Consider the following 12,596-nt stretch of genomic DNA (forward strand, 5'->3'; position numbering starts at 1 on the left):
TGTGAACAGTAGGAATTGTCAACACACAAAAAAGTGGCCAGGTTACTAAGAAAGGTTGTTGTGACTCAAGAGGACACCACAGTCGTGTCAAGTGATAAAAAAAAATAAAATTCTTCATTAGATGGTAATAACTGTTCTCATTACCATAGAATTATTTTTGAAAGCCCTAAAGAATGAAAGCCATAAGTCACAGGGAACAAAATACTTCTCCGATGTCCAAGCAAATGAGAAAACAATGGAGTTGGAGAATATCTTTTACTGTATTGTCTTTGGCAACATGTATACCTGCATTCATACAAAAGCTTTCTGCAGTACTGTAACATGTTGATATGCTCAGCTCCTGTTAGGTAAAAGAACTGTGGACTCAGTTGGCATGTCAACTGGAGCGACTGTCATCTAGGGCATAATTTACCATTTTGTGAAGGATTTGCTGTGTCACTGAACCGAAGACAAATGCTGGTAGACTTCACCAGGAGACACATGGTTATTTTCAAATGCCATGACAAATCCTTTTAAGGAACACATGCCTCATATAAGAAGCTTGACTCATTGTCTGTAAACTGTGTTTCATTCTTTTGTTGTGAGTGAACTGTACTGTTGCACAGAGTACAGTAAGCTCCTATTACTGGATGCTGGAGGCGGAATTTAAATATTAAAAAAATGGGAAGCATGTGGTGGAGGTGGCTGATTAGCATCCTGGCTAGCATAAAGCATTCATGCCATGACACTGGTGAAATCCAGAGTTTCTGAGCTGTGGTAGTTTCTGTCATGGGAATAGCAGCATTGTAGTAACAATAAAGCTGACGTTGGTCTGGCATGGAAGTTAATGTCTAAAATCGACACAGAGATTGAGAGGACTATTTCCCTCAGTTTAGGAAGAGGGATGCTTGAATGGCTTTGAAGTACTTCGTTACTCATTTTCCTTATACCCTGATGATTGTGGGTATTTGGGATCACGGTTAATACACAGATGTACTAAAAAGAGACAAAATAATCTATTATTTTTGCTAGGTATAGAGATACTTTATTGTTCTCTTGGCTTGTTCTTGAATTCATGTTAGTTCAGAACACGGCTTTGTGCCTCTGTTTATCCTCCCCTTCATTTTCTGTCTAATTTCTATTTAGTCTACATTTTTAAGCAGCAACTGCATCTTCCTGTGGCTTTTTTTACAGTGGCTTCCACAGTCAATCAGCTAGGTCCTTGGGCTGCTTAGGCATTCCAGAAGTGATGCTTCCAATAGTGAAAACTTTAAATATGATGAATGACTGAACTGATGTTCTCCTAATGCTGGAAAGGCATTTTCCCATAATTCATAATAAAGCAGAGATTTCAGTATATCTGATGACTTTTAACTCTTGCCACAAACCTCACCATTAATCACAGAAGTTTCAAATAAAGGCACAAGCCTGAGACATACTGAAAACTTTTGAGATACTGGAAACTAATTCATGCAATATATTCAACTCTTGCTGTGGTGATTTGGTCTATTCTTTTATGTAATTTACACACTAAAAAACGTAATACGGACTGGCCTGGCATACTCAATTCTCTATTAATGTCCATTGGTGCTACACCTCTTATTTGAAAACAATTTTTACAACCAGATTAATGAATTCATCTGTTGTCTATACTTCTTTCTGCAGAAGTAGAGTCAAAATTTGCAGACAAGCATGACTTTGTTCATTCTTGACTGAAAGCAATGTTTATGAACCACTCAACAAACGCTATGAGGTGGTGTAGAAATTCGCCCTATTTCCTACCAAGGCATGCAACACCAGCAAACTCCGTGAACTTGATCTGTAGTAAAGCTTGAGGAAAACATGGCAATCATTTCATAAAAGTCTAAATTTATTTGCAGAATGGGAGATGGTATGTTAATCCCAGCACTTAGAGTGTTAATTCACAATCACTGTTCTGCTAAATTGAAAAACTAACATTCTTTGTCACGTTACAGTGTGTTCTACAAAGCTTGTGCCTTTATTGTGTTTGAAACTTCTGTGATTAATGGTGAGGTTTGTGGCAAGAATTAAAAGTTAGGGATCTGTCTCTGTACTTAATCTAGGGTTGTCTGAAAATAAGATTTCCTAGATTCCACTCGGATATACTGTTATTGCTGGCTATTACTACTGTTGGTGATTGCCTGTGCCAACAGGTCTCTGATATGTTCTGTCTTTTTGTCATATATCTTCTTCTTTTGTCCTTAAACATTACCACTCTGACCTGTCAGCGAATACATAAGCCCACGCATCAGTCAGGAAAATGTATGGAAAAAATTCCCTTCCTCCATCAGATGTAAGCAACTTAAGTAGGTTTCACTAGAAGGGGTCACAGAAGAATTTAGTGACTTGTACTTGGCTTTTTATAGGAATGTAACTTTATAAATGCATTTATTACTGTCATAAGAATCACATTTTCAAAAGCAGTGACAAGTTACATCCTTAGATAGAGTGACATCTGAAAAGCATAACACTAGGTGGCAACATACACACTCTTTTGTCTGAGTTTGAGGTATACCTTTGATTTAAGAGAATTATTTGTATTAACAAAGACGACATTAATGGTTAGTAATGGCAGAGATAATTACGCGTAAGTGCAGGTGTCCCTGAACTGCAGGAAGAACAATTTCGTAGGATCTTCACAGGAAAATCTAACATCTCCGAGAAGATGTAAAAGATCTACTCTGTGTCTCAGTCAAGCAAAGATCAGCAAAACTTAAAGCAAAAAGACTTCAAAAGACCAAAAATTGAACCTTTTTCTAACTAGTAAGCATTTTCTTTCTGGTCATTAATGTAAACATTGTTTAAGAGCAGCTACTCTTTGTAGGCTTTGAACAACATAGGTCTGAGATCAGGTTTACCAATCTAGAGGGTACCCATATGTCATGATGGTGGTCTTCTGTAAGCATAAATGTAAGGGAAGTGTCACTGCACTGTCCTGACTGCTACAGAAGGAGCTGGGGTGGGCTGTTGTAGTTCAGGTACTGAAATCCAGATATATTGCATAAGTCATGCAGGCGTTGGTAGAGCCACTGGGCTTATCTAGTATTGTGTGGGAAAAAATTCTGCATGCAGATGGGGCAGGGTTGTAGCGAAAAAGAAAGCATGATACTGCATTTGAACATGCAAGTGCACGTCACCCACATGATGATTGCCACAAATTTGTTTCTTTTAGATTTTATACTCAGTCTATTTCTTCTTTGCATTAATTTTGTAAAGTTCCTGCATCATTTAATAAGCACTGGAAGCGTAGCTGATCCATATTTCTGTTTATTCTCACTTTGAAGTTTAACTCTTCCTCTATCTGAATTTGTCTTTCAATTATGTGAAACTATTTTTTTCTGGTGAAGTATATGTTTTGAGTTAAATTTTGCAAGACTACATGTCTCATCTTGTCTGAGTTGCTTTCCTGATCGTAGGAGCGGTTAGAATTTCAGATTCAAAATGTTTTGAGGTTTGAATTAATTTCTCTTGGAGTGCCTGTCATACTGCTTTTGAGAAGATCAACTGTTAAGATATATTGCTTTAAGGAGCCTAAATTGGTATAATTTCTGATTACTTTATTTGGAATGGTGTTTGTTTTGGCTTTTAAAATAGAATTGTTTCATACAAATTCTGTACGCCTTTGTGCTCTATCAGCAAATTTTGCGCACAAAGTAAACAATTGTTACGATACATTATGTTGTAAAGAGTATCAGTGTATCCAACTGGTGCTTTTTTTTCAATAGCAATAATTGTACTGAATCAACATAATCTTAATTTTGCATTTTGTTTGAATAACCAAACATATAGTTTCATTGTGGATATAGTTTTTAAAACTTAAAAACAACAGCTCTAACTTGCCTAGTTTTATTTTCAAGTGGTTGTAATATGCAGTAGATGTGGCTAATTCAATGTCATGTTTTATACTACAAAGAGTAAAACAGGCTGCAGAGCCAGCACTCTTTAATATACTCTGCCTAAACGTAAACTTTTTCTATGTTTTAAAGTCCTTAACAGTTGAAAAAAAAAAAGTTGCTGATTTTATTTGTAGAGAAAATGGGTAGAAACAGTAAGATTTAGAGCTGCAGTGAACTTAAAGCATGCCTCTTAATGATACATATCTCTGTGTGTTTCTAGAAATACATGAGAATAACAGATCTTTGTTGTTTTTCAGATGTCAAATTTAAATTTCTATCCCATTCTACGTGTGAATGGCATTATGATGCCTGTATAAGCCCTTGTTTCAAGACGTGCAGGGACCCTTTGGGAAAAAACTGTCAGGCAGTACCAAAGTAAGTATCTGTACTTTTATGGAAAAATATGTAATTTAGGTAATATACGTACGCAGTATAATAAGAATATGAGGGACCAGACGTAGGCTCAGTGTAGCAGGACTGTGTTCTTGTATAAGGAAGTAAGTGAAGGAGAAAAGAAATAGAATAAAACCTGCTGTGGCACCTACATGAAAGTGACATTTCAGTTGTTAGGTAAGTATTGTCAGATTTTGGAATGACTGGTATATTTGGAACTTTCAAGCTGGGGGGGTATTATAGAGTATTCATAAAGCCGAGGTGATTATAAGTTTGGTTCAAATAGCTGTGCCCCTACTTTTTCATTATGGCATTGCAACAGCCATATCTGTTCTTGCCTTTTCCTCCAGACTGGAATTTGTGCTAAGTCTGGTAAAACTGGCATTTGGATTTTGATGTGTAAAAATGTTTGGCATTTGCTAAGCAATAGCATTCAGTATTGAACCTGCGACCGTTCATTGCAAAGGCTGAGTATCACGGAGTTCATGCTTTAGCTTAGATCTGAGTGAAATGGAAGCCATGGCAATGGCATTTTGATGGAGTACACTGAGGTAATGAGATGTAGATAGAGCAAGACTGTCTACTTAAAAACACTTTATAAATAAATTCTATTTTCCTAAAATTAAATGTTCAATCTAGAAGACACTGTTCAACTAGTTAATACTAATTGTTTTTCTTTTAGAGTGGAAGGATGCATCCCTGCCTGTCCTCTCAATATGTTGCTGGATGAAATCACTCAGAGATGCGTGTATTTTGAAGACTGTATGTTTGAAAAATTATATATATTTTGTATGATACTTAGCTTATTAATTTCTTAGGTCTTTAGTCAAATTTTCAAATAACAGTGCTTAAATTTGTGTGACTGTGACCTTAGTTATGTGAATCTTGAGCCCACCGAACATACATTTTAGTTAAAATAATTTCACTCCTCAAAAATCTGAGACAATTTTTAAACAAGAAAGATGTTCTTTCTTCATAAAACATTCCAGTAACATTAGATGTGGAGCAAATGATTTAATGAATTTATTTTTTAATTGGTCTATGAATTTTAGAAGTTTAAAGGCAGTTGAAAAGATCAGAGTTATATGAGTTAACATAACTTCCTTCTAGCTCTGCTAGCTTCATGACTATAATTATTCATAAACTTCAGACTGCTATTTACTTGTGTCTGATTTCAGGCATTGAACCTGCAGATGATAGTCCACCTTTGCCACCCAGCATTCGAACACCAGCAGTTTCACACATAACATCAAGTACAAATTTGGCAGTGATCAGTGAAGCAGTAACTTCATTTCCTGTACCTGAAGCAAAGGACATGGAAACAACACTTGCTTCAAAATTGCAACTCACTGCAACTACAGGGAAAACTGAATTTTCAGCTGTTACATCTAATACAACACTCCCAACCATAACTTTATCGTCAAATATTTCTTCACAGTTGACAGAAATGACGTCTGGGCGAAGCACTACAGCAATGTCCAGGACAACAAAATCTAATGTAAGCTTGTCTTCTTCTGTTGACATTTCTCCATTGTTTCCATCTACTGTCAGTTCAGAAACTTCCACAAAGATACAATCCATCAGTAGTAGTTCCACTAAACTCTTGAGGGCTACAGAACCTCAGACAGTAACTGCTACGCATGCAGTGACTACAAGGACAGAATCAGAAAGCAAACCAATTTCTACATTTATTTTTATTGGGACACCACTTATACTTAGAACAACAGAAATGCCAGTCAAAACTAAAATAATGGAAATATCAGAAGTAGCCACAAGAATGCTTCCCACAAAAGAAGCACAAGTAAAACCAGAAGGAATTCCAACATTTACACCCAGTTCATTTGAATTAATAACAGAAAAAACTACTGTGTATTTGCCCCAGTTTTCCACATCACCACCTTCATATACACCACCAGTAAACCTAACAGGAACTTCAGAAGGGACAAAAATAAGTGTAGGACAGTCTTTTACTGCAGTAGCTAATGTTACAGTAACATCATTTTCTCCTGTGATCACTACTATGTTAAAACCAGTGTCTTCAGCAACAACAAAAGCAGCAATTGTTTTGACTGAACAAAGCATGAAGACTACATTTTCACCAACATCCACACCACCTATTTCATTAGGAAAGGCAATTACAGAGCCTCGTATTGAAATGGTTCAATACCTGACTGGTACTGCAGACGTACCTTTCACTACAACTCTAGGTCCGAAGACAACAACTCTGCAAACTCAAGAGAGATCATCAGAAACAACTTTGTTATCATTTACAAGTCATAAAAAGGAAATTCCCAAAACAACATCTAGTGTGGAGCATACATCAAGTTCCTATTTCCCTCCATATTCACTACATCCTAGTTCTACAACTGAAAAATCTGTCACTCTTTCTACAAAAAGACCTTCAGTGTCTGTTCCTACTCCTGCTTCTCCAGCTTCAGGTGAATTGAAAAAAACATTGAAAACTGTTTCAACTACAGGATATCCCTCATACATAGTTCTAAACACAACAGCGTTCCTGACTACATTATACACTAAATATCCTGTTGTGGCTGAGACTATCACAGTGACACCTTTGTCTGTTGAGGTAACATCCAGAATAACATCCCCTTTTGAATTAGCAGCCAAGTCAACTTTGTTTTCTGGAAAAACATCTACTGAATACAAGTCAACTCTGGTTTCAAGTACAGTGAAGACAAGCACTTCAGCGTATTCGGGTAGTGTTACCACATCAGCAATGAAAACCTCTATCTCATCAAAAGAAACCACCACAGTTCCTTTCATAGCTACAGCAAGAGAGTCAGCTCAAAGAACATCCGTCACTGCATCTCCACTTACTCTCCTTAGCGCAACTGAAACCACATTGTTGACAACACAGCCTGATAAATCACAAGTGGAAAGAATTACTAGCATCTCTACTAGAAAGCCATCTGCTGTCCCTTCTTCACCATCAAGTTCTTTAATCTCTTTAAACATTTCTCTTCCTTCACTACCTTCGTATGGAAAAGAAACATCACTGACAGCTCTCAGTCCCATGCATACAGCCCATGAAACAATCTCTTTATATCCAAGAACAACTACAGCAAAACCTATGTTACCAACAGAAAAGACCTCTCCAGTCCTGACTTTCTCTACTTTATCCACTATAACAGAACAACCAAGTCCAATAACAACAGTATTACATGACAAATCACCAGGCAAAGCCATTTTAAATATCACTTATGCCACATTCTCCCCATCCTCTGAATTCAGCAGTGAGCTCATAACAACCAAAAAAGTAATAACAGCCAAAGAAAAATCAACTCCGTCCCCTTCTGTTGTACTTCCAGTAACAAAATCTTCTTACGCTTTCTCCGCCTCTCAGTATCTAGCAGATAAATTGGTTTCTTCACATTCCTTGACACAAATGATACCGGAAGTAACAATCACACCAAAATACCCAGTAGAAACTAAAATAGTTTCTACAGCATTGAAATCTACAGTCCAAAGTATAACGGATACAGTAAAACTTACAGCAGCTACAGCTCAGCCATCCTTTCCTCCATCTTCAGTAGGCCCCTTCTCTTGGCAGACATCTTCAGGAAAGAAACTTTCAGTACAGACCACAGGGACCATGGCTATACCACATTTTTCTACTCAGAAGGCTATGGAACTTGGTCATCAGACTTCCGAGTCTTTGTTGACAGGCCAAAGTAGTACCCCAATTTACCAGTATCCTGCAGAAACTCTAACAAAATCCACTGGTCAGCCACAACATGTCTTTAGTGCAACTGAAGCTACAGTAGAATTGACTTCCTCATACCCCTTAATCTCCTCACTACCTGAAGGCATTCATTCAAGTATATTACCTACCTCAGTAGGTCCCACACAAGTCATTTTACCAACTGAAAAAGAGTTGCATTTAACTGATTCAGTCACGCAGCCATATGTGTCGGGCAGTGCTTCTGTTCTGCAGTCTACAGGCCCAGCTAGAACAACAGCTAACTTTATTTTTGGCACCAGAATACTCCCTTCCTCACCAGAAGTGCTTGCAGCTTCCCCTTCTTTAGCAACAGTTAAAAAACAAGCATTTCCTTCATTTTCCACACAAAAGGCAGGTACTGGTCTAAAACTCACATGGCAGGCTTCGTTCACTGAATCACTTGATTCAAGTCAAACACTTGAAACAACTACAGCTTCACCAGAATCTAAGTCAACCTCTTCATCAGTTTTGTTACCAGAAACAACAGAAATTCCTATCATGATGGGGAGTGGGCCATCCACATCAATGGGCAAAAGTGGTACAGAGAAAACTGTGGTGTTGCCCAAGCAAGTCACACTTTCAACCACTGCCTACAGTTCCACATTTCTAGCAAGTACAATGTTGTCAGCTGTGGCCCATTCATCAGCTGCAGCTTCAGCCTCTTCAATGATAAGCAGTACTGGGCAAAACATTAGTATTATATCAGCAACTTCAGACAAAGCAGAAGCAGTAACAGAATCCATCGCAAGTTCTGTGAAGCCTACCTATTTTTCTGTTACTTCAGAAGCAAAAGGAGCCATGCCTGTTGACACAGTAAAATCTGAAGAGCCAGAATTAACAACAGAAGTCCAAGTTGTCCATACTCAAGGTGCTACCGTTACCCCAGAAACACCTCAGACATTTTATTCTCCATATTTCACAAACACAACTGCAGTTCCTTCTAATGTAAGTGTATCAGTACTGTCCACTATACATTCATCCTCTGAACCAAAACCTTTTTCTTCTATAGCTGTGTCATCATCAGTCAGTACTACTCAAACTTCAAAACGTGAAATATCATCTGAGGTGCAAACGCCTTCTGTGAGTTCACTACTAACCACAGCTGACCATCCAAATGACACAACAGCTCCATCAGTTTCCTCATTTGCCCATTTATCTACCAAACCACTTTATGGCTTGACTACAACATTTTCTGATGGACTGGCAACAGCTGAAGCCATGTCAGGAGTCACAGCATCAGCTTTTATGCTGCCTAGAGAAACAGCGACTCTTCAGACTTGTACAGTGAGTAACTATAAATATCTGCTTGGTTTTGAATATGTCTTGGTTACTTTTACATACTGATTAAAAAAATCGTGAGCCATACTTTGATCTCTAGGATTTAAAATGTCTGTATCAAACAGGGAGCCATATTATTTTCTCAATTATATCTGTAACTTTGGATGATTTCATTGTGCATTGGTTTTTGTAAGTTCTATAGTACACTGTGTTTTGGGCCTCAGTTTTCTGAGTGTGGCTGTTACAAGAATTTTTTTTTTGTAAAATATGGTGCTTCATATTGTTCAATGGCAGTTTTTTGTCACGTTGCTCTCCTTAAATTACGTCTTTCCAGAGAACCCTATTATTCCTACTTGTGCCCTTCCATGCTTTTCCTTCTCAATTTCTTTTAAGGTAAATTTAAAAATTGAATAGTGCTGTTCTGCTTTACAACAGGACAGGAGTTGTAAACTGTCCTCAGAATGGTCAGGTTTTCAAAGGTGCCCTTCACTTGTAGCTTCCATCAATGTCACAGGGATTCAATACATATTCTGTACCTGAAGAGTGTGAGCCCCTTTTCTGAGCAAATGCTCTGCAGTATTGTGATACTAGCTTGATAAGAATGGTAACCTATGTCTTTTATTAAATATGCCTTAGCCAATCACAGAGAATGAGTGCATAAAACACATTTGCTTGGATGGACAACTGATCCAAGTTAATAAGTCGCAGAACTGTCCGTACAATGCAACTCAACCCAGCTGTGGAGTTTTAGGATTTGCTACTCAAACGAATGGTGACAAATGCTGCCCAAAGTGGGAATGTGCATGTAAGTTTTAATTATGCAGTACTTTTGAAGTGAATTTAGGTAACAATTTAATGTATGTGTAAGAAGGCTAAGAACTGACACTTCTGTACCATGGCATAAAAATAGAAGATGCATATTGTATGGGTTACTCTTTGTCTAATGCAATTTATAATTCTAGTTCTACATCCAGGGAAATAAAATCAAAATGCTGCATTAATGTAGGATATTCCTCGTAGCCAGCTTTAGGTATCTGCAGTGGACATGTCTAGGTCTGACTTAGACCCATCTTGTCCTCTGTCTAATCAGAGGATACCTAGTCAATACAGTCAGTGGATTTTTTGGTTCATCTTATATCTACTTCAGGATGAGAAGATTCCCTAGACTCTCTTAACTTGCTCTGGTAACAGTTTGCGGACTCTGGAAACATAGGCGTACTGTAGTCACTCCTGTCAATTACCTAGAATTGGGCAGGAAGAATCCAAACCTTAAAAAAATTCAATTTAGTCCATAATAGCAAAGAAAGGATGCAGAGATAAGCAATGCAAATTTCTGCTTATGCTCTAGTGTTTGAAATAACTAGGAGTAGAACTCCAAGCCCTTTGAAACACAAAAGCTTTATCAATAAGACTGGGAAGAAGGAAAGTTTCCACATGAGCCTTAGGAACAAGAGTAGAAGGAAACTAAGGACCCAGCATGATCCGCTGTCATTCATGTTTTTTGCTAGTTTGGGGTTTGTAAAAATTACAGACCTCTGCTGGTGAGAGTTTTAAGAAGATAACTGATTGCACAGGCCTGCAGGTTGTCCCACTGAAATATGCAGGATTTTACTCTGATGTCCATCTACAGAGGTTTAACAGCATCAAATATAGCTGAAAATATGTGCTGCATATATGAAACTCTAGCAAGCTAGTTAATCTTATAAAATTTATTGTTTTATCTTCATATTTTGTAATATTTATGGAAATTCTAAAATAGGTTAGAAAAAACATTTAATTTATTTTTCTTTTTCTTAGGTCGTTGCACAATTTTCTCTGATCTGAGCATTGTAACCTATGACGGAAATCATTTGGCTTTATTCAAAGAAGCATCCTATGTTGTTAGTCAAACTCGAGATGAAACTATAACCATCCATATCCTTGACTGTAGAATGGTAACTAACATTTATCAGCTAACAAATGGTGTTCAATACTGCTAATAAGATGTATCTTAAAAGAAAGGGCATGGTAATACTACATAGTTGTGGTTAATTATTCACTTCTCTGCAATATCTATGAATTGTACTTGCACTTTGTAACACTTATGAATTGCATAGCACTTTATCACCCGACTGTACATGCATAGCTCCTTCTGAAACAGCTGGAAGGTGAGAGGTGGGTCCATGTTATCTTATATGTGTAGAATAGACAAGGAGGTGAGAGATTAAGTGGATATACATTTATTAGTCCCTTCTGTGAATGCTATCATGTAATAACTACCACCACAGTGTACCAGTGTACCACCAGTGTATTTCAGTGCATGATTTTTATCTATGTTCATATGGAGAAACTTTCACTGGAAACACAAATCTTCAGAGCCATGAAAGACTGTAGGATTGTGAGACTAAATCAGACCACCCTGTGCATTCCAAGTCTCTGACAGGGGCAAATACTTGTTTCAGAGAGGGAAGAGAGAAACCCTAATGGGTGTCCTGCCTAATGGGTAGTGTAGATTGGCTTTATGTCATGAAGAGTTAATTTCCCGTAAGCCTTTACAAAACTCTTTAGACTCTAGTCTCTTCTGTGAAAGCTAGGTCATTTTGATGTCCATATATATGTCCATCACAAAGTTTAGTCCCAAGCAGTACCTTATGGAAGTTAATTCCAGAAACTCAATATGAGTGATATGAAAAAGAAGATCTGTTTATGACTTTCAGATTTGTTTTTCTGTTGTATTCAGTGCTTTCTGTTTTGTTCAGCACCTTAGAAAGTATGCATATATTTCTGATTCATTACTTCTGTACTGTTCATATCTCATCATTCATATCTTCATCATTTCCAGTCTCGTTCTTGCTCACCTTTCTGATATGTAGTTCATATTTTTCAATGTCCAAACAGCTAGTATGCTGTTTTGTTTTTTTTTTTCCGAAAACCTTTTTTTTTCTGTTGTAATTTCAAGATTGGGTGATACAACACAGTTGCTGAACACAATGAGATCATAATACTTTGTTTATTTTGCAAGAATGCTATCTAGATGAACTTTGTAGTCCAGACTTGAAACTACAATAAGCAGCAGTTTTCCTCTCTTAAAAATACACTCCCCAAAAATCCTTAATGTCCCAGTACCTAAAAACAATAAGCAGCTAATGTATAAACATTTTGCACATCATGACTATGGTTGATGTGTTTTTGCTTTCTCCACAGAGTAATTCAGAATCAACTTCTTTGTGCCTGGCAATGTTGAATTTAACCTATGTATCAAACCAAATTATTATCAATCGTTTAAGCAGAAAAGTAAGTATTTTGAGGGT

General features: G+C 37.3%; 1 protein-coding gene across 1 annotated transcript in view; it reads left to right on the forward strand.

Annotated features, from left to right (window-relative positions):
* The window catches only part of OTOG (otogelin), a 113,974-nt gene that overhangs the window by 76,412 nt on the left and 24,966 nt on the right, over positions 1-12,596 (forward strand). Inside the window, exons 34-39 of the mRNA XM_075712101.1 lie at positions 4,154-4,271; positions 4,972-5,051; positions 5,468-9,312; positions 9,943-10,111; positions 11,104-11,240; positions 12,490-12,579. Of these exons, the coding sequence (XP_075568216.1) occupies positions 4,154-4,271; positions 4,972-5,051; positions 5,468-9,312; positions 9,943-10,111; positions 11,104-11,240; positions 12,490-12,579 (4,439 nt within the window). The remainder of the gene's footprint in view (positions 1-4,153; positions 4,272-4,971; positions 5,052-5,467; positions 9,313-9,942; positions 10,112-11,103; positions 11,241-12,489; positions 12,580-12,596) is intronic.

The sequence above is a fragment of the Pelecanus crispus genome, chromosome 6, assembly GCF_030463565.1.
Source record: "Pelecanus crispus isolate bPelCri1 chromosome 6, bPelCri1.pri, whole genome shotgun sequence".
NCBI classification, from domain to species: Eukaryota; Metazoa; Chordata; class Aves; order Pelecaniformes; family Pelecanidae; genus Pelecanus; species Pelecanus crispus.